The sequence below is a fragment of the Salmo salar genome, chromosome ssa16 (genome assembly GCF_905237065.1).
Source record: "Salmo salar chromosome ssa16, Ssal_v3.1, whole genome shotgun sequence".
In the NCBI taxonomy this organism is placed as follows: Eukaryota; Metazoa; Chordata; class Actinopteri; order Salmoniformes; family Salmonidae; genus Salmo; species Salmo salar.
Genome location: NC_059457.1, coordinates 93,739,346 through 93,762,166, shown reverse-complemented (window position 1 = coordinate 93,762,166; position 22,821 = coordinate 93,739,346). Strand labels below are relative to the sequence as shown.

The 22,821-nt window shown below is 40.4% G+C and overlaps 1 protein-coding gene and 1 pseudogene across 2 annotated transcripts; both read right to left on the bottom strand.

Annotated features, from left to right (window-relative positions):
- Nucleotides 1-17,166, bottom strand: part of LOC123727919 (ADP-ribosylation factor-like protein 13B) — a 51,686-nt pseudogene extending 34,520 nt beyond the window's left edge.
- A 2,733-nt stretch (nucleotides 17,167-19,899) lies between these two features.
- LOC106575012 (zonadhesin-like) lies at nucleotides 19,900-22,723 on the bottom strand. Of its 2 annotated transcripts, none has more exons than XM_045698431.1 (2): nucleotides 20,316-22,723; nucleotides 19,900-19,950 (listed from the first exon to the last, which is right to left on the bottom strand). In XM_045698431.1, exon 1 carries the CDS (start codon nucleotides 22,540-22,542, stop codon nucleotides 20,602-20,604), a length of 1,941 nt encoding a protein of 646 aa, XP_045554387.1. In that variant the 5' UTR covers nucleotides 22,543-22,723; the 3' UTR covers nucleotides 19,900-19,950; nucleotides 20,316-20,601. The 2 variants fall into 2 exon arrangements, with proteins under 2 accessions (XP_045554387.1, XP_045554388.1); XM_045698432.1 differs by having other exon boundaries at nucleotides 20,320-22,723.
- Nucleotides 22,724-22,821: the final 98 nt, after the last annotated feature.

The window sequence follows — 22,821 nt, the reverse complement described above, 5'->3', positions numbered from 1 at the left end:
AACTAAATGCTTGTGTTTCTAGCTCCAACAGTGTTGTAATATCTAACTAAATGTTTGTGTTCCCAGCTCCAACAGTGCAGTAATATCTAACTAAATGCTTGTGTTTCTAGCTCCAACAGTGCAGTAATATCTAACTAAATGCTTGTGTTTCTAGCTCCAACAGTGCAGTAATATCTAACTAAATGCATTGTGTTTCTAGCTCCAACAGTAATATCTAACTAAATGCTTGTTTTCTAGCCCCAACCGTAATATTTTAATTTTAATTAGTATCTAACTAAATGCTTGTGTTTCTAGCTCCAACAGTAATATCTAACTAAATGCTTGTGTTCCTAGCTCCAACAGTGCAGTAGTATCTAACTAAATGCTTGTGTTCCCAGCTCCAACAGTGCAGTAATATCTAACTAAATGCTTGTGTTTCTAGCTCCAACAGTGCAGTAATATCTAACTAAATGCTTGTGTTCCCAGCTCCAACAGTGCAGTAATATCTGACTAAATGCTTGTGTTTCTAGCTCCAACAGTAATATCTAACTAAATGCTTGTGTTTCTAGCTCCAACAGTAATATCTAACTAAATGCTTGTGTTTCTAGCTCCAACAGTGCAGTAATATCTAACTAAATGCTTGTGTTCCTAGCTCCAACAGTGCAGTAATATCTAACTAAATGCTTGTGTTCCCAGCTCCAACAGTGCAGTAATATCTGACTAAATGCTTGTGTTTCTAGCTCCAACAGTAATATCTAACTAAATGCTTGTGTTTCTAGCTCCAACAGTAATATCTAACTAAATGCTTGTGTTTCTAGCTCCAACAGTGCAGTAATATCTAACTAAATGCTTGTGTTCCCAGCTCCAACAGTGCAGTAATATCTAACTAAATGCTTGTGTTTCTAGCTCCAACAGTGCAGTAATATCTAACTAAATGCATGTGTTTCTAGCTCCAACAGTAATATCTAACTAAATGCTTGTGTTTCTAGCTCCAACAGTAATATCTAACTAAATGCTTGTGTTTCTAGCTCCAACAGTGCAGTAATATCTAACTAAATGCTTGTGTTCCCAGCTCCAACAGTGCTGTAGTATCTAACTAAATGCTTGTGTTCCCAGCTCCAACAGTGCTGTAGTATCTAACTAAATGCTTGTGTTCCCAGCTCCAACAGTGCAGTAATATCTAACTAAATGCTTGTGTTCCCAGCTCCAACAGTAATATCTAACTAAATGCTTGTGTTCCTAGCTCCAACAGTGCAGTAATATCTAACTAAATGCTTCTGTTCCTAGCTCCAACAGTAATATCTAACTAAATGCTTCTGTTCCTAGCTCCAACAGTAATATCTAACTAAATGCTTCTGTTCCCAGCTCCAACAGTGCAGTAATATCTAACTAAATACTTGTGTTTCTAGCTCCAACAGTAATATCTAACTAAATGCTTGTGTTCCTAGCTCCAACAGTGCAGTAGTATCTAACTAAATGCTTGTGTTCCCAGCTCCAACAGTGCAGTAATATCTAACTAAATGCTTGTGTTTCTAGCTCCAACAGTGCAGTAATATCTAACTAAATGCTTGTGTTCCCAGCTCCAACAGTGCAGTAATATCTGACTAAATGCTTGTGTTTCTAGCTCCAACAGTAATATCTAACTAAATGCTTGTGTTTCTAGCTCCAACAGTAATATCTAACTAAATGCTTGTGTTTCTAGCTCCAACAGTGCAGTAATATCTAACTAAATGCTTGTGTTCCCAGCTCCAACAGTGCAGTAATATCTAAATGCTTGTGTTTCTAGCTCCAACAGTAATATCTAACTAAATGCTTGTGTTTCTAGCTCCAACAGTAATATCTAACTAAATGCTTGTGTTTCTAGCTCCAACAGTAATATCTAACTAAATGCTTGTGTTCCTAGCTCCAACAGTAATATCTAACTAAATGCTTGTGTTCATAGCTCCAACAGTGCTGTAGTATCTAACTAAATGCTTGTGTTCCCAGCTCCAACAGTGCTGTAGTATCTAACTAAATGCTTGTGTTCCCAGCTCCAACAGTGCAGTAATATCTAACTAAATGCTTGTGTTCCCAGCTCCAACAGTAATATCTAACTAAATGCTTGTGTTCCTAGCTCCAACAGTGCAGTAATATCTAACTAAATGCTTCTGTTCCTAGCTCCAACAGTAATATCTAACTAAATGCTTCTGTTCCTAGCTCCAACAGTAATATCTAACTAAATGCTTCTGTTCCCAGCTCCAACAGTGCAGTAATATCTAACTAAATGCTTGTGTTTCTAGCTCCAACAGTAATATCTAACTAAATGCTTGTGTTCCTAGCTCCAACAGTGCAGTAGTATCTAACTAAATGCTTGTGTTCCCAGCTCCAACAGTGCAGTAATATCTAACTAAATGCTTGTGTTTCTAGCTCCAACAGTGCAGTAATATCTAACTAAATGCTTGTGTTCCCAGCTCCAACAGTGCAGTAATATCTGACTAAATGCTTGTGTTTCTAGCTCCAACAGTAATATCTAACTAAATGCTTGTGTTTCTAGCTCCAACAGTAATATCTAACTAAATGCTTGTGTTTCTAGCTCCAACAGTGAAGTAATATCTAACTAAATGCTTGTGTTCCCAGCTCCAACAGTGCAGTAATATCTGACTAAATGCTTGTGTTTCTAGCTCCAACAGTAATATCTAACTAAATGCTTGTGTTTCTAGCTCCAACAGTAATATCTAACTAAATGCTTGTGTTTCTAGCTCCAACAGTGCAGTAATATCTAACTAAATGCTTGTGTTCCCAGCTCCAACAGTGCAGTAATATCTAACTAAATGCTTGTGTTTCTAGCTCCAACAGTGCAGTAATATCTAACTAAATGCATGTGTTTCTAGCTCCAACAGTAATATCTAACTAAATGCTTGTGTTTCTAGCTCCAACAGTAATATCTAACTAAATGCTTGTGTTTCTAGCTCCAACAGTGCAGTAATATCTAACTAAATGCTTGTGTTTCTAGCTCCAACAGTGCAGTAATATCTAACTAAATGCTTGGGTTCCCAGCTCCAACAGTGCAGTAATATCTAACTAAATGCTTGTGTTTCTAGCTCCAACAGTAATATCTAACTAAATGCTTGTGTTCCTAGCTCCAACAGTGCTGTAGTATCTAACTAAATGCTTGTGTTCCCAGCTCCAACAGTGCTGTAGTATCTAACTAAATGCTTGTGTTCCCAGCTCCAACAGTGCTGTAGTATCTAACTAAATGCTTGTGTTCCCAGCTCCAACAGTGCAGTAATATCTAACTAAATGCTTGTGTTCCCAGCTCCAACAGTAATATCTAACTAAATGCTTGTGTTCCTAGCTCCAACAGTGCAGTAATATCTAACTAAATGCTTCTGTTCCTAGCTCCAACAGTAATATCTAACTAAATGCTTCTGTTCCTAGCTCCAACAGTAATATCTAACTAAATGCTTCTGTTCCCAGCTCCAACAGTGCAGTAATATCTAACTAAATGCTTGTGTTTCTAGCTCCAACAGTAATATCTAACTAAATGCTTGTGTTCCTAGCTCCAACAGTGCAGTAGTATCTAACTAAATGCTTGTGTTCCCAGCTCCAACAGTGCAGTAATATCTAACTAAATGCTTGTGTTTCTAGCTCCAACAGTGCAGTAATATCTAACTAAATGCTTGTGTTCCCAGCTCCAACAGTGCAGTAATATCTGACTAAATGCTTGTGTTCCCAGCTCCAACAGTGCAGTAATATCTAACTAAATGCTTGTGTTTCTAGCTCCAACAGTAATATCTAACTAAATGCTTGTGTTTCTAGCTCCAACAGTAATATCTAACTAAATGCTTGTGTTTCTAGCTCCAACAGTGCAGTAATATCTAACTAAATGCTTGTGTTCCCAGCTCCAACAGTGCAGTAATATCTGACTAAATGCTTGTGTTTCTAGCTCCAACAGTAATATCTAACTAAATGCTTGTGTTTCTAGCTCCAACAGTAATATCTAACTAAATGCTTGTGTTTCTAGCTCCAACAGTGCAGTAATATCTAACTAAATGCTTGTGTTCCCAGCTCCAACAGTGCAGTAATATCTAACTAAATGCTTGTGTTTCTAGCTCCAACAGTGTTGTAATATCTAACTAAATGTTTGTGTTCCCAGCTCCAACAGTGCAGTAATATCTAACTAAATGCTTGTGTTTCTAGCTCCAACAGTGCAGTAATATCTAACTAAATGCTTGTGTTTCTAGCTCCAACAGTGCAGTAATATCTAACTAAATGCATGTGTTTCTAGCTCCAACAGTAATATCTAACTAAATGCTTGTGTTTCTAGCTCCAACAGTAATATCTAACTAAATGCTTGTGTTTCTAGCTCCAACAGTAATATCTAACTAAATGCTTGTGTTTCTAGCTCCAACAGTGCAGTAATATCTAACTAAATGCTTGTGTTTCTAGCTCCAACAGTGCAGTAATATCTAACTAAATGCTTGGGTTCCCAGCTCCAACAGTGCAGTAATATCTAACTAAATGCTTGTGTTTCTAGCACCAACAGTAATATCTAACTAAATGCTTGTGTTCCCAGCTCCAACAGTGCAGTAGTATCTAACTAAATGCTTGTGTTCCTAGCTCCAACAGTGCAGTAATATCTAACTAAATGCTTGTGTTCCTAGCTCCAACAGTGCTGTAGTATCTAACTAAATGCTTGTGTTCCCAGCTCCAACAGTGCAGTAATATCTAACTAAATGCTTGTGTTCCCAGCTCCAACAGTGCAGTAATATCTAACTAAATGCTTGTGTTCCCAGCTCCAACAGTGCAGTAATATCTAACTAAATGCTTGTGTTCCTAGCTCCAACAGTGCAGTAATATCTAACTAAATGCTTGTGTTCCTAGCTCCAACAGTGCAGTAATATCTAACTAAATGCTTGTGTTCCCAGCTCCAACAGTAATATCTAACTAAATGCTTGTGTTCCCAGCTCCAACAGTACAGTAATATCTAACTAAATGCTTCTGTTCCCAGCTCCAACAGTGCAGTAATATCTAACTAAATGCTTGGGTTCCCAGCTCCAACAGTGCAGTAATATCTAAATGCTTGTGTTTCTAGCTCCAACAGTAATATCTAACTAAATGCTTGTGTTTCTAGCTCCAACAGTAATATCTAACTAAATGCTTGTGTTTCTAGCTCCAACAGTAATATCTAACTAAATGCTTGTGTTCCTAGCTCCAACAGTGCTGTAGTATCTAACTAAATGCTTGTGTTCCCAGCTCCAACAGTGCTGTAGTATCTAACTAAATGCTTGTGTTCCCAGCTCCAACAGTGCTGTAGTATCTAACTAAATGCTTGTGTTCCCAGCTCCAACAGTGCTGTAGTATCTAACTAAATGCTTGTGTTCCCAGCTCCAACAGTGCAGTAATATCTAACTAAATGCTTGTGTTCCCAGCTCCAACAGTAATATCTAACTAAATGCTTGTGTTCCTAGCTCCAACAGTGCAGTAATATCTAACTAAATGCTTGTGTTCCCAGCTCCAACAGTAATATCTAACTAAATGCTTGTGTTTCTAGCTCCAACAGTAATATCTAACTAAATGCTTCTGTTCCTAGCTCCAACAGTAATATCTAACTAAATGCTTCTGTTCCTAGCTCCAACAGTAATATCTAACTAAATGCTTCTGTTCCCAGCTCCAACAGTGCAGTAATATCTAACTAAATGCTTGTGTTTCTAGCTCCAACAGTGCAGTAATATCTAACTAAATGCTTGGGTTCCCAGCTCCAACAGTGCAGTAATATCTAACTAAATGCTTGTGTTCCCAGCTCCAACAGTAATATCTAACTAAATGCTTGGGTTCCCAGCTCCAACAGTGCTGTAATATCTAACTAAATGCTTGTGTTGCCAGCTCCAACAGTAATATCTAACTAAATGCTTCTGTTCCTAGCTCCAACAGTAATATCTAACTAAATGCTTCTGTTCCCAGCTCCAACAGTGCAGTAATATCTAACTAAATGCTTGTGTTTCTAGCTCCAACAGTAATATCTAACTAAATGCTTGTGTTCCTAGCTCCAACAGTGCAGTAGTATCTAACTAAATGATTGTGTTCCCAGCTCCAACAGTGCAGTAATATCTAACTAAATGCTTGTGTTTCTAGCTCCAACAGTGCAGTAATATCTAACTAAATGCTTGGGTTCCCAGCTCCAACAGTGCAGTAATATCTAACTAAATGCTTGTGTTCCCAGCTCCAACAGTAATATCTAACTAAATGCTTGTGTTCCCAGCTCCAACAGTAATATCTAACTAAATGCTTGGGTTCCCAGCTCCAACAGTGCTGTAATATCTAACTAAATGCTTGTGTTCCCAGCTCCAACAGTAATATCTAACTAAATGCTTGTGTTTCTAGCTACAACAGTGCAGTAATATCTAACTAAATGCATGTGTTCCCAGCTCCAACAGTAATATCTAACTAAATGCTTGTGTTCCTAGCTCCAACAGTAATATCTAACTAAATGCTTGTGTTCCCAGCTCCAACAGTAATATCTAACTAAATGCTTGTGTTCCTAGCTCCAACAGTGCTGTAGTATCTAACTAAATGCTTGTGTTCCCAGCTCCAACAGTAATATCTAACTAAATGCTTGTGTTCCCAGCTCCAACAGTGCAGTAATATCTAACTAAATGCTTGTGTTTCTAGCTCCAACAGTGCAGTAATATCTAACTAAATGCTTGTGTTTCTAGCTCCAACAGTGCAGTAATATCTAACTAAATGCTTGGGTTCCCAGCTCCAACAGTGCAGTAGTATCTAACTAAATGCTTGTGTTCCTAGCTCCAACAGTGCAGTAATATCTAACTAAATGCTTGTGTTCCTAGCTCCAACAGTGCAGTAATATCTAACTAAATGCTTGTGTTCCTAGCTCCAACAGTGCAGTAATATCTAACTAAATGCTTGTGTTCCCAGCTACCAACAGTAATATCTAACTAAATGCTTGTGCTCCCAGCTCCAACAGTGCAGTAATATCTAACTAAATGCTTGTGTTTCTAGCTCCAACAGTGCAGTAATATCTAACTAAATGCTTGTGTTTCTAGCTCCAACAGTGCAGTAATATCTAACTAAATGCTTGTGTTTCTAGCTCCAACAGTGCAGTAATATCTAACTAAATGCTTGTGTTCCCAGCTCCAACAGTAATATCTAACTAAATGCTTGTGTTCCCAGCACCAACAGTGCAGTAATATCTAACTAAATGCTTGTGTTCCTAGCTCCAACAGTGCAGTAATATCTAACTAAATGCTTGTGTTCCTAGCTCCAACAGTGCAGTAATATCTAACTAAATGCTTGTGTTCCTAGCTCCAACAGTGCAGTAATATCTAACTAAATGCTTGTGTTCCTAGCTCCAACAGTGCAGTAATATCTAAATGCTTGTGTTTCTAGCTCCAACAGTAATATCTAACTAAATGCTTGTGTTCCCAGCTCCAACAGTGCAGTAATATCTAACTAAATGCTTGTGTTCCCAGCTCCAACAGTGCAGTAATATCTAACTAAATGCTTGTGTTCCTAGCTCCAACAGTGCAGTAATATCTAACTAAATGCTTGTGTTCCTAGCTCCAACAGTGCAGTAATATCTAAATGCTTGTGTTTCTAGCTCCAACAGTAATATCTAACTAAATGCTTGTGTTCCCAGCTCCAACAGTGCAGTAATATCTAACTAAATGCTTGTGTTCCCAGCTCCAACAGTAATATCTAACTAAATGCTTGTGTTCCCAGCTCCAACAGTGCAGTAATATCTAACTAAATGCTTGTGTTCCTAGCTCCAACAGTGCAGTAATATCTAACTAAATGCTTGTGTTCCCAGCTCCAACAGTAATATCTAACTAAATGCTTGTGTTCCTAGCTCCAACAGTGCAGTAATATCTAACTAAATGCTTGTGTTCCTAGCTCCAACAGTGCAGTAATATCTAAATGCTTGTGTTCCCAGCTCCAACAGTAATATCTAACTAAATGCTTGTGTTCCCAGCTCCAACAGTGCAGTAATATCTAACTAAATGCTTGTGTTCCTAGCTCCAACAGTGCAGTAATATCTAACTAAATGCTTGTGTTCCCAGCTCCAACAGTAATATCTAACTAAATGCTTGTGTTTCTAGCTCCAACAGTAATATCTAACTAAATGCTTCTGTTCCTAGCTCCAACAGTAATATCTAACTAAATGCTTCTGTTCCTAGCTCCAACAGTAATATCTAACTAAATGCTTGTGTTCCTAGCTCCAACAGTAATATCTAACTAAATGCTTGTGTTTCTAGCTCCAACAGTGCAGTAATATCTAACTAAATGCTTGTGTTTCTAGCTCCAACAGTAATATCTAACTAAATGCTTGTGTTCCTAGCTCCAACAGTGCAGTAGTATCTAACTAAATGCTTGTGTTCCCAGCTCCAACAGTGCAGTAATATCTAACTAAATGCTTGTGTTTCTAGCTCCAACAGTGCAGTAATATCTAACTAAATGCTTGTGTTCCCAGCTCCAACAGTGCAGTAATATCTAACTAAATGCTTGTATTCCCAGCTCCAACAGTAATATCTAACTAAATGCTTGTGTTCCCAGCTCCAACAGTAATATCTAACTAAATGCTTGTGTTTCTAGCTCCAACAGTGCAGTAATATCTAACTAAATGCTTGTGTTCCCAGCTCCAACAGTGCAGTAATATCTAACTAAATGCTTGTGTTCCTAGCTCCAACAGTGCAGTAATATCTAACTAAATGCTTGTGTTCCTAGCTCCAACAGTGCAGTAATATCTAAATGCTTGTGTTCCTAGCTCCAACAGTGAGTATATAACTAAATGCTTGTGTTTCTAGCTCCAACAGTAATATCTAACTAAATGCTTGTGTTCCTAGCTCCAACAGTAATATCTAACTAAATGCTTCTGTTCCTAGCTCCAACAGTAATATCTAACTAAATGCTTGTGTTCCTAGCTCCAACAGTAATATCTAACTAAATGCTTGTGTTTCTAGCTCCAACAGTGCAGTAATATCTAACTAAATGCTTGTGTTTCTAGCTCCAACAGTAATATCTAACTAAATGCTTGTGTTCCTAGCTCCAAGCAGTAGTATCTAACTAAATGCTTGTGTTCCTAGCTCCAACATGCAGTAATATCTAACTAAATGCTTGTGTTTCTAGCTCCAACAGTGCAGTAATATCTAACTAAATGCTTGTGTTCCCAGCTCCAAGCAGTAATATCTAACTAAATGCTTGTGTTCCTAGCTCCAATGCAGTAGTATCTAACTAAATGCTTGTGTTCCCAGCTCCAACAGTAATATCTAACTAAATGCTTGTGTTTCTAGCTCCAACAGTGCAGTAATATCTAACTAAATGCTTGTGTTCCCAGCTCCAACAGTGCAGTAATATCTAACTAAATGCTTGTGTTCCTAGCTCCAACAGTGCAGTAATATCTAACTAAATGCTTGTGTTCCTAGCTCCAACAGTGCAGTAATATCTAAATGCTTGTGTTTCTAGCTCCAACAGTAATATCTAACTAAATGCTTGTGTTCTCAGCTCCAACAGTGCAGTAATATCTAACTAAATGCTTGTGTTCCCAGCTCCAACAGTAATATCTAACTAAATGCTTGTGCTCCCAGCTCCAACAGTGCAGTAATATCTAACTAAATGCTTGTGTTTCTAGCTCCAACAGTGCAGTAATATCTAACTAAATGCTTGTGTTTCTAGCTCCAACAGTGCAGTAGTATCTAACTAAATGCTTGTGTTCCCAGCTCCAACAGTGCAGTAATATCTAACTAAATGCTTGTGTTCCCAGCTCCAACAGTAATATCTAACTAAATGCTTGTGTTCCCAGCACCAACAGTGCAGTAATATCTAACTAAATGCTTGTGTTCCCAGCTCCAACAGTGCAGTAATATCTAACTAAATGCTTGTGTTTCTAGCTCCAACAGTGCAGTAATATCTAACTAAATGCTTGTGTTCCTAGCTCCAACAGTGCAGTAATATCTAACTAAATGCTTGTGTTCCTAGCTCCAACAGTGCAGTAATATCTAACTAAATGCTTGTGTTCCCAGCTCCAACAGTGCAGTAATATCTAACTAAATGCTTGTGTTCCCAGCTCCAACAGTGCAGTAATATCTTACTAAATGCTTGTGTTCCCAGCTCCAACAGTAATATCTAACTAAATGCTTGTGTTTCTAGCTCCAACAGTAATATCTAACTAAATGCTTGTGTTCCTAGCTCCAACAGTAATATCTAACTAAATGCTTGTGTTCCTAGCTCCAACAGTGCAGTAGTATCTAACTAAATGCTTGTGTTCCCAGCTCCAACAGTGCAGTAATATCTAACTAAATGCTTGTGTTTCTAGCTCCAACAGTGCAGTAATATCTAACTAAATGCTTGTGTTCCTAGCTCCAACAGTGCAGTAATATCTAACTAAATGCTTGTGTTCCTAGCTCCAACAGTAATATCTAACTAAATGCTTCTGTTCCTAGCTCCAACAGTAATATCTAACTAAATGCTTGTGTTTCTAGCTCCAACAGTAATATCTAACTAAATGCTTGTGTTCCCAGCTCCAACAGTGCAGTAATATCTAACTAAATGCTTGTGTTTCTAGCTCCAACAGTGCAGTAATATCTAACTAAATGCTTGGGTTCCCAGCTCCAACAGTGCAGTAATATCTAACTAAATGCTTGTGTTCCCAGCTCCAACAGTAATATCTAACTAAATGCTTGTGTTCCCAGCTCCAACAGTGCAGTAGTATCTAACTAAATGCATGTGTTCCCAGCTCCAACAGTAATATCTAACTAAATGCTTGTGTTCCTAGCTCCAACAGTGCAGTAATATCTAACTAAATGCTTGTGTTCCTAGCTCCAACAGTGCAGTAATATCTAAATGCTTGTGTTTCTAGCTCCAACAGTAATATCTAACTAAATGCTTGTGTTCTCAGCTACAACAGTGCAGTAATATCTAACTAAATGCTTGTGTTCCCAGCTCCAACAGTAATATCTAACTAAATGCTTGTGTTCCCAGCTCCAACAGTGCAGTAATATCTAACTAAATGCTTGTGTTTCTAGCTCCAACAGTGCAGTAATATCTAACTAAATGCTTGTGTTCCCAGCTCCAACAGTAGTATCTAACTAAATGCTTGTGCTCCCAGCTCCAACAGTGAAGTAATATCTAACTAAATGCTTGTGTTTCTAGCTCCAACAGTGCAGTAATATCATTAACTAAATGTGTGCCCAGCTCCAACAGTGCAGTAATATCTAACTAAATGCTTGTGTTTCTAGCTCCAACAGTGCAGTAATATCTAACTAAATGCTTGTGTTTCTAGCTCCAACAGTGCAGTAGTATCTAACTAAATGCTTGTGTTCCCAGCTCCAACAGTGCAGTAATATCTAACTAAATGCTTGTGTTCCCAGCTCCAACAGTAATATCTAACTAAATGCTTGTGTTCCCAGCACCAACAGTGCAGTAATATCTAACTAAATGCTTGTGTTCCTAGCTCCAACAGTGCAGTAATATCTAACTAAATGCTTGTGTTTCTAGCTCCAACAGTGCAGTAATATCTAACTAAATGCTTGTGTTCCTAGCTCCAACAGTGCAGTAATATCTAACTAAATGCTTGTGTTCCTAGCTCCAACAGTGCAGTAATATCTAACTAAATGCTTGTGTTCCCAGCTCCAACAGTGCAGTAATATCTAACTAAATGCTTGTGTTTCTAGCTCCAACAGTGCAGTAATATCTTACTAAATGCTTGTGTTCCCAGCTCCAACAGTAATATCTAACTAAATGCTTGTGTTTCTAGCTCCAACAGTAATATCTAACTAAATGCTTGTGTTCCTAGCTCCAACAGTAATATCTAACTAAATGCTTGTGTTCCTAGCTCCAACAGTGCAGTAGTATCTAACTAAATGCTTGTGTTCCCAGCTCCAACAGTGCAGTAATATCTAACTAAATGCTTGTGTTTCTAGCTCCAACAGTAATATCTAACTAAATGCTTCTGTTCCTAGCTCCAACAGTAATATCTAACTAAATGCTTGTGTTTCTAGCTCCAACAGTAATATCTAACTAAATGCTTGTGTTCCCAGCTCCAACAGTGCAGTAATATCTAACTAAATGCTTGTGTTTCTAGCTCCAACAGTGCAGTAGTAGTGCTGCAGGTAAGACAAGGTGATTTAGGCCTTTCTGAGGATTAGAAGAGCTACTGTCTGTCTGCGTGTGTGTGTGTGTGTGTGTGTGTGTGTGTGTGTGTGTGTGTGCGATGTATATATAGTGTAATATATCTATCTACACAAAAGTATGTGGACACCCCTTCCATTCATAAAGTATTCAGATCCCTTGACTTTTTTCCACATTTTGTTACATTACAGCCTTATTCTAAAATGGATTAAATAAACATCTACACACAATACCCCATAATGACATCACCACAATACCCCGTAATGACATCACCACAATACCCCGTGATGACATCACCACAATACCCCGTAATGACATCACCACAATACCCCGTAATGACATCACCACAATACCCCGTAATGACATCACCACAATACCCCATGATGACATCACCACAATACCCCGTAATGACATCACCACAATAGCCCGTAATGACACACCACAAACCCGTAATGACATCACAATACCCCATGATGACATCACCACAATACCCCGTAATGACATCACAATACCCCATGATGACAAAGCAAACAGGTTTTTTAGAAATGTTGCAAATGCATTAAAAATAAAAACACCTTATTTACATAAGTATTCAGATCCTTTACTATGAGACTTGAAATTGAGCTCAGGTGCATCCTGTTTCCATTGATCATCCTTGAGATGTTTATACAACTTGATTGGAGTCCACCTGGGGTAAATTCAGTTGATTGGACATGATTTGGAAAGGCACACACCTGTCTATATAAGGTCCCACAGTTGACAGTGCATGTCAGAGCAAAAACCAAGCCATGAGGTCGAAGGAATTGTCTGTAGAGCTCCGAGACAGGATTATGTCAAGGCACAGATCTGGGGAAGGGAACCAAAACATTTCTGCTGCATTGAAGATCCCCAAGAACACAGTGGCCTCCATCATTCTGAAATGGAAGAAGTTTGGAACCACTCTTTGGAAAGACTCTTCCTAGAGCTGGCCGCCCGGCCAAACTGAGCAATCGGGGATGAAGGGCCTTGGTCAGGCGGACTTGAACCCGATCGAACATCTCTGGAGAGACCTGAAAATAGCTGTGCAGCGACGCTCCCCATCCAACCTGACAGAGCTTGAGAGGATCTGCAGAGAAGAATGGGAGAAACTCCCCAAATACAGATGTGCCAAGCTTGTAGCGTCATACCCAAGAAGACTTGAGGCTGTAATCGCTGCCGAAGGTCTGAAAACATCTTACAAACTAACATAAACTGTGTTTCAGGGACATTACACTTAAATGTAAAGATTAATTGTGATTAATACAAAATGGTGAAACATTGGTGGTTTAGTCAATACATTACTGGGAGCTTCATATAGAGTCTCTATTGGTATAGCCTACAGTTTACTGGCTGTCAGGTCGGCCCCTCCTCCAACTGTCCCGGCCGTCGGGTCGGCCCCTCCTCCAACTGTCCCGGCCGTCGGGTCGGCCCCTCCTCCAACTGTCCCGGCCGTCGGGTCGGCCCCTCCAACTGTCCCGGCCGTCGGGTCGGCCCCTCCTCCTCCTCCAACTGTCCCGGCCGTCGGGTCGGCCCCTCCTCCTCCTCCAACTGTCCCGGCCGTCGGGTCGGCCCCTCCTCCTCCTCCAACTGTCCCGGCCGTCGGGTCGGCCCCTCCTCCTCCTCCAACTGTCCCGGCCGTCGGGTCGGCCCCTCCTCCTCCTCCAACTGTCCCGGCCGTCGGGTCGGCCCCTCCTCCTCCTCCAACTGTCCCGGCCGTCGGGTCGGCCCCTCCTCCTCCAACTGTCCCGGCCGTCGGGTCGGCCCCTCCTCCTCCAACTGTCCCGGCCGTCGGGTCGGCCCCTCCTCCTCCAACTGTCCCGGCCGTCGGGTCGGCCCCTCTACCAACTGTTTCGGGGGCACCAGCTCATGCTTTTCACCAGATAAACCCACCCATCCCATTGGTTGTGTAGAGCCAGCTGTTCACCAGATAAATTGACTTACATTGGTTTTGTGCTGTAAATGCTAAACAGAGATATTGGTTTTGTGCTGTAAATGCTAAACATCAGAGATATTGGTTTTGTGCTGTAAATGCTAAACATCAGAAATATTGACTTACATTGGTTTTGTGCTGTAAATGCTAAACATCAGAGATATTGGTTTTGTGCTGTAAATGCTAAACAAATCCAAAACTTGGATTGCTGTCTTATCCATCGACTGATTACAGGGTAAGGAAAACAACGTAGCAAATGTCATTTTGTAATTTGGGTCAACTATCCATCATAAGACTACATTTGAGGTTTGAATTACATGAAATGTGTTTATAAAAAGCAAAGAAATAAATAAATAATCCCCCTGCAAAGGAAGAAGAGAAACAGCCTATAGCAAGGATCATCAACGAGATTCAGCTGAGGGACGATTTCTTTCCCTGGTAGCGGATGGCCTGAACATAATTACAAATCATTTGTAGACTGAAAATTGACCGCAAGAAGCCCAAACAGATATAATGTTTGACTAAAATAATCATTTCAAACCTGGTTTACATTTGTACATGATCATGTGCGTCTCTATTATGGTAGGAATAATATTGGTAACATATTCCTTAAATAAAAATTACTTGGGAGCTGATTTCCTGGTGTTTTTCACAGTCTTATGTCCAACAACAGAGAAGAAGGAAAAATAAATACAAATGATCTGAGAATTTGGGGGATCAAATAAAACCCACCTGCAGGAACCCTGGCCTATAACTGAGGCCTACTCCACACTGTCAGCCATGCATTGAACGGTTTTTTTTGGTTAGTTTTTTTTGCCAACAGTGATTAGGTTATATTATTAGCCTAAATTATGACTATCCAATCTAATAGTCAACATTATCTTACATCAGTATGCAAATGTTATGATGCACGATATGCTTTATAATAAAAGGTGTGTTTTTATAGTGAAAATAAGCTTCCCCAAACTTCAAACTCACACATATGATCCTGTGCCTTTATCACAGTCAACAACACACATATGATCCTGTGCCTTTATCACAGTCAACAACACACATATGATCCTGTGCCTTTATCACAGTCAACAACACACATATGATCCTGTGCCTTTATCACAGTCAACAACACACATATGATCCTGTGCCTTTATCACAGTCAACAACACACATATGATCCTGTGCCTTTATCACAGTCAACAACACACATATGATCCTGTGCCTTTATCACAGTCAACAACACACATATGATCCTGTGCCTTTATCACAGTCAACAACACACATATGATCCTGTGCCTTTATCACAGTCAACAACACACATATGATCCTGTGCCTTTATCACAGTCAACAACACACATATGATCCTGTGCCTTTATCACAGTCAACAACACACATATGATCCTGTGCCTTTATCACAGTCAACAACACACATATGATCCTGTGCCTTTATCACAGTCAACAACACACATATGATCCTGTGCCTTTATCACAGTCAACAACACACATATGATCCTGTGCCTTTATCACAGTCAACAACACACATATATTTTATAATGAGAATAGGTATATCATGAAAGCAAACAGAATGAAATAGAACATGTAAAAAATAACAGCCCTGGGGTTTATGACTTTTTAATCGAGATCTGGAGAGAGGGGGTACTTCTGCAGTTTTAAGGAGTGACAGCTGCTAAAAGTGGCTGTAGTTTAGCACCTTAGTCACATGACTACCTGGTAACCCAGCAGCAGCATGCTATATACCACACACACACACACACACACCTGTTGGGTGATATATATAGCGAACAAGACATTCTATGAAACCACAGATTCTGACATGGGGTGAACTGGGTAGCTGGCAGTACTGGTACCCCATTCACAAATCAAATGGCCAATAAATCAAAAATAGTGTGAATATTTAAATACATAACCAGCCATTTTAACTTCCGTTAGCTAACTAGTAGTCCTTCATCCACTCACCTTGCGGGCTGCCGCCAGCGTTTCAACCAGTTGCAACAATTCGCCATCAGACTAAACATTGCTGTCCAAACTCAGATAATCGGCGGAAAATAGTCATGTAGCAACGACTCTGAATGGATCAAATGCCTCTGGTCGGCATTTCAGCTCATTATCATCATACAGCTGCATGAGTTAGGCCTAGGGGCCAATACAAGTGCCCTTCTTAGACATCGTTGGACTGTCGAAGTAAAAATACTAGCTACTGCCAGTACTAGTGAGTGTACTTGTTGCTTCTCTCAAATAATCCTTGGCCCGCTTGTAACGTTAGCTAGAACTAGCTAATAACATTAGCAGGTAAGTTTCCTAGCTGAACTACACTAGAAAACTATTATTATGTTTAGTACTTTTCACAAACTGCAAAAGATAGCGGCTAAACACCGTTAACTAGCCCAACGTTAGTTAGCTAACCTAGCATCCAACACAGCTAGCTAACGTCAGCGTTTAAGCGCTGCTTAGCGACCGTAGCTCGTTTTACGTACTAGCTGGCTTTTTAGGGATAAGTGTCAGGTAAAACAAAAACCCTATTTCAAAAAGAAAAGGTAATATTCCTTCATAAAGAGAGCTCTTCAGTGAGAATCCGTTGTTTGTTTACGCCGTCGTGTTCGGCTGCTATGGCTGCAGAGCCGTGTGTGCGTCATCATCAGTGGCCGAGAAATCAGGCGTCCTCTTTGTGTGGTTGTTACTACTTACCACAGCCGCAAAGTCATAATTATGGCTAAACCCTGACTATTCCTAAAAAAAAAAACTTTGTGGCTGTGGTAACTAGTGACAACTGTCAACGTCTGCAACAGCACGTTCTGTGGACAAAGTGTGGAACTACATGGGTCTAATAAATATGACAAGTGTTCTGGATTTTGTAAAATATATTTTTAAAATAATGGCTTTAATAGAAATCCTTAAATCTATTGACGTACCCGTGTGTCAATCTAAATAACATCCCCATCAAAATCTGTCAGATTAAGTTAGAGAAATGTTTTTGCCAGGGCTGCGTCTCAATCTGCCTGGGCTGCGTCTCAATCTGCCTGGGCTGCGTCTTCCACATCTGTGTTGGAAGGTGACCGAGCTACAGCGGTGTTTGTTAGACCATGACACATCACAAAAATGTTTTACGTCTGAACGGTTTGGCCTAAAAAAAAAAAAAACTAGTTAACTCTTCATAAATAAATAAATAAAATAAAAAGACTTGGTCGACTTATACCAGTTTAACAACATGTGTTTTATTATTTTACATCAAGAAGTTGATATATAAACCCGTTTCAAAACACCCAGTTATAATAAGCCATTCAAACTCTTCACATATTTACAGGAGCCAAATAGAAGAAAAAAAACCCATATGAATAATACATTACACCTACAGCCACTGTTCTGTTGGGTTCAGTAGAACAGTCAGTAACCACACGGTGTGCTGCCGCCTCCCAAAACATCACAACAATATAGTTATTTCTCTTTCCCCCCCCAAAAAAAGGGAAGTGATGTCAGAAGCTAATAGAAGTGTTTAGTCTCGTCCATGTGTTGAGCAATAGACTGTAATCAATAGATTGGTTTCTGAACAAGCAGGCGCAGGATTGTTGGTTGGGGACAGACGGGTCAATTCATATTAATACATGTAATAAGTTCCTAACCTCTTTATAAAATATGAGTCCCAAGTGGCACCCTGGCCTATTCCTTATAGTGAACCCAAAATAGGGCCCTGGTCTCAAGTAGTACACAAGGGACCGTTTGGGACAAGGACTCGTCAACTCATCCCAGACAGATATACAAAGAGTGAACCTTAAAATGTGCATTAAACTATAATGTTGATTAAAGTCAAATACATTAGAAAACATTTTTTTTTTTAAAGAGATGAATAGTCATTTTTAAATATGGAACATTATTTAGGCCTTATGGCTCAAACAGGTTGTTGTTGTTTAGACCTTATGGCTAATATGTTCAAACAGGTTGTTGATGTTTGTATTATAGTAAATTTAAAGCAGTAATATGGAAATTAAAAAGACACTTTGCACATTGCAGACACAATTGTCTCAAATGGCAACCTAATCCCTACATACAGGGCCAGATTAATGCAGGGGCTTACCGGGGCTGAAGCCCCTGGGCCCAGGCCCGTGTGGGGCCCCCCCCCAAGACACTTATATACAGTATATATATATATTAGATAGAGATATTTTTTACTGCAACCGCCAACGACAGGAGGATTCAGGAGCCTGCTGTCAATGAGTTTTAGACAGCCTGCTGCCGCTCTGCTAATTATCAGACGAGGGAGAGAAGAAGAAGAGGCAGGGGCGTCCACGTGGGTAACTGGGGGGGGGGGGCCCTGCCTTGATTGTGTAACTGATTAATAAAATAAACTGCATAATAAATAATTGTGTGAGTCAGGGGGCTGGGCCCAAGAGGCAAAAAATAAAAAATATTGAGTTATTAAAAAAATAAAAAAATAAAATCTATCCAATCACAGGAGCGTGCTCTCAATGTTCAAAATACACCAGAGAACATAATTTAGTCGCAGAGGATCAATAGTTAAAAAAAAAAAAAATAACTGGTTAAAATTTGATCAAATACAGGTAATTGTCAAAATAAAGGAAACGCCTACATAAACGTCTTAAATAGGTGTTGTGTCACCACGAGCTGCCAGAACAGCTTCAATGCACCGTGGCATAGATTCTACAAGTGGACCTGGACCATGCCAGGAAAATGCACCCCCCCCACACATAAACTTTTGTATCCCCCTCATTTACTCAAGGGGTTTCCTTTATTTGGGCAGTTACCGGTTGCCTACAACACGCTCTCTAAATATACATGTTGTTGCGTTGTGGCCGTAGATATATAATCCATAGAAGAGGTTTTGGAAACTCTTAACCCCTGGCAGTTTGACTGTTAAACTCACTAGGGGTTTTGGGTTTTAAGTGACAAGTGCAAAAAGCAAAAAAGACGAGCAATAGTTTTTATTTTTTTTTAGTGTGTGTTAAATATCTGAACATTTTTGTATAGTTAATATCCCTGCATAACATCAGTTCTCACAGCTTCAAGAGTCATTCCTTGACCCCAGCAATAAGTCTCTGTGGCCCAAATTACACCCTATTCCCTTTATAGTGCACTACTTTTGACCAGAGCCCCACATAGGGTAGGTAGTGCACTACTTTTGACCAGGGTTCACATAGAGTTGTGCACTATAGAGGGAATAAGATGCCATTTGGGACGCAAAACCCCTAGACCATTGACCAATAGAAGAGAAGCAGGAAGTAGCAGGTTGGTTCCAGGCACTTCTTCAGTCCAAAGTAAATACAAAGAAAAACAAAGAATATATATTAACTATCCGACCATCCTGCCAGGTCTCATATAGTGTCCGCCTTCATAAGTCCTTAGGGCTTTAGTTTAGAGACACTTCCTGGTCAATCAATCAAATCGGTCAATCCAAAAGACCCCTGAACTTTTGTATTTGAGGGTCAGGGTTCAAAGGTCGTAGGTTACTCCTATGGACCATGGGAGACTGAACATGGAAGAACGGTCAAAACCCTTTAATAATGTTCTCCGTCTTCTGTTGTAACCACCGGTCAACTTCAGTCACATCCCAGGCTAGTCAGCAAGTCATGTAAGAGTTAACGCTTGAAGAACCCTCTTCAATAAGGTAGCAGGGGTTGAGAGGTGTCTTCCGTTTGTAGGCCGCCTCAGATTGCCAGCCTCAGTCACAAGGGGGAGTACTGGCACGGCTGTCCCAGACTAGCCAGCAAGTCATGTTAGAGTCCTGTAAACCCTGGTCGTCCCTCAGTAAGGTAGCAGGGTCGAAAGGGGTTCAACACTCCTAGCAGGTTTTGGAGGGGGTTAAACACCCCCCACCCTTTTTCCCTAGCAGCACATCCAAACATGTCCTCTTGTCTATAAGCTTCACCAGCTACCTGGAACAATAGTAAATCACAAACCACAATCGGCATACAATATCTGGAGCTTTCAACGTAAACAATATGGAGGAAAATCACATTTAAAAATCACTTCTATAATCTACTACACTTTGGGGTGATTTACCAGACACAGATTAAACCTAGTCCTGGAATAAGAATACTTTTTGATGGATTACCCATTGAGATTGTTTTTAAATCCATGACTTCTAGGCTTAAATCTGTGTCCGGAAACAGCTCCTAAATTACCTTGTATTAACTATCATTCAAATAAATGTTTTAATATTAAAATCAAACAACGAGAAATCAAATCCCTTAAAAGTAAACACAAATATGTTAACAACAAGTCACAATCTTATACTTACTTACTTACTGTCCTCATCTGAGTCGAAGCCAAAAAGTTTTGTACACTTCTTCAACGAGAGGTGCGTCTGCAACTCTTCTCCACTGTTGAAGGACAAGAAACACTTGGCACAGCGTCGTCTATGGACTAATAACGGTGTAGCCGTGGTCCCCGATGCCTCCACCACCAGGTCCGGGAGCACTGGAGAGAAATGAGGAGTCCAGGACATCTCTTTCCTGCGTTTCGGCATGGTGGTGTACCTCTCGTCTAGGTAGGCGGTGGGCGGAGGCCGGATGTATGGCCTGTTTTTAATCTTCCCAAAGAAAGTAGAGTTTTTCGCTTCCTCCTTGATAGGGGTTTGGGGAGTATTTGTAGGGGTTTTGGGAGTATTTGTAAGGGTTTTGGGAGTATTTGTAAGGGTTTGGGGAGTATTTGTAAGGGTTTGGGGAGTATTTGTAGGGGTTTTGGGAGTATTTGTAAGGGTTTGGGGAGTATTTGTAGAGGTTTTGGGAGTATTTGTAAGGGTTTTGGGAGTATTTGTAGGGGTTTTGGGAGTATTTGTAGGGGTTTTGGGAGTATTTGTAGGGGTTTGGGGAGTATTTGTAAGGGTTTGGGGAGTATTTGTAAGGGGTTTTGGGAGTATTTGTAGGGGTTTGGGGAGTATTTGTAGGGGTTTGGGGAGTATTTGTAAGGGTTTGGGGAGTATTTGTAAGGGTTTGGGGAGTATTTGTAGGGGTTTGGGGAGTATTTGTAGGGGTTTGGGGAGTATTTGTAGGGGTTTGGGGAGTATTTGTAGGGGTTTGGGGAGTATTTGTAAGGGTTTTGGGAGTATTTGTAGGGGTTTGGGGAGTATTTGTAGGGGTTTGGGGAGTATTTGTAGGGGTTTGGGGAGTATTTGTAGGGGTTTTGGGAGTAGCAGGTTTATGGTTTCGTGGTTCGCATTTCTTGGATTTGGAAACTGTGCTTGTTTTAAGACTTGTTTTTTTAAGACTTGTCTGGTATTTTGGTGATTCCTTAGTAATCTCCTTTAAGTGTCCGTTAACCATCTTCTGGTCACAGACACTGCTAGCTGTTGAGTGTGATGTTTCTACCAATGGTTTATCATCTTCCTCCTTTGATTTACTTTCTACCACTTCTTTGTCTTTACTTCCTAGCACTTCTGTGACTTTATTAACATGTTTCTCTGGACCAGAGGTCTTTGACTTCACAGGTTTTTTGGAGGTCTTCCTAGGTTCTTTGCTAACAGGCCTCTTGGGTTCCTTGATAACACTTTGTTTCTTTAGAACTTGTGTTTTCTTTACCTCATCTGTCACCATTGGTAACTTCTCTGTGACTTTCGGAGTGACTGTGGGAGGAACAGGTTGGGTATCCTCATCTGTGCTAACGATGGAGATCTTCCTGATGTCTTTTACAACACTCTGTTTCTTTACAAGTTGCGTTTTCTTTAACTTATGCGTCACCTTAGGTTTTTTTGTCACTTTTGTGTCGGTGGTTGGGCCAGGTTGGGTATCCTTTTCTTTGCTAACGTTCGGTTTCTTAATAACCAGCATTTTCTTCAAGTTATTTATAATTTGTAGCTTTTTGGTAACTTTTTCAGTGGCGATAATTGTGGTAGAGGTGGTTGGACCAGTTGGGGTATAACTGTCTTTGCTAACGTTCTGTCGCTTTACAGCCAACGCTTTCTTTACCTTACGAATCATCTTTAACTTCTTGCTCACTTTTTCAGCTTTTTCATTGGCCGTGGTGACGGGAGTGGTTGAGGCGTTCATTTTCCTAACAACACACGGTTTCCTCTTAACCTGCAATTTCTTCAACTTATTTGTTACTTTTACAGAGACGTTAGAGCGGTCAGTAGTACAGGGATCCTTGTCCCTGGGAACATGCCGTTTCTTTACGACCTGCGTTTTCTTTAACGTCTTGGTCAAGTCATACTTCCTAGTTACCTTTACAGTAGTAGTAGTAGTGAGGTCAGTTGCCGATCCCTCCTTTTCTCTAAGAGGCCATAGTCTCTTTACACCCTGCATCTTCTGTAGCTTATTCCTCCTCACCTTACACCGTTTAATCACTTTTACAGAGGTGTTATTGGTGAGAAGGGTAGAGAAAACGGATTCATCCTTCCCTTCCTTTGGAAGACGATAGTGTTCTTGTTCGTGACGGTTAAGCTCCGGAAGACAAGCCAAGCGCTCCTGACAACCTGGGAAGCAGCACACTGCCAGGAGCGGCTGGTGAGTCTTGGTGTGGTTCCTCATTTCTGTCGCTGCACTGAACCGGGCTTTACACCCATCATGTAGACAGGGATGCCTGGGAATTCCTTTGTGCCATACAATGTGGTGCTGGTAATGCTGCAAAGTCAAAACGGGCTTCTTGCAAATATTGCATTTGCCATTGCCTTGACGGAACGTCGTTTCCAAGGGTTTGGCGTCGCCGCGGTGATCGGTCCAGAATATGTCCGAGGAGAGAACGCCGTTTTCCAGTGAATATCTCTGTGCATCCCTCCACAGGGCATCCGCCGGGAGCTCTCTTTACCC

Bases quoted from the DNA above. Each gene is read 5' to 3' on its own strand.
- LOC106575012 (XM_045698431.1), bottom strand. From the start codon at position 22,542: ATGAGGAACCACACCAAGACTCACCAGCCGCTCCTGGCAGTGTGCTGC.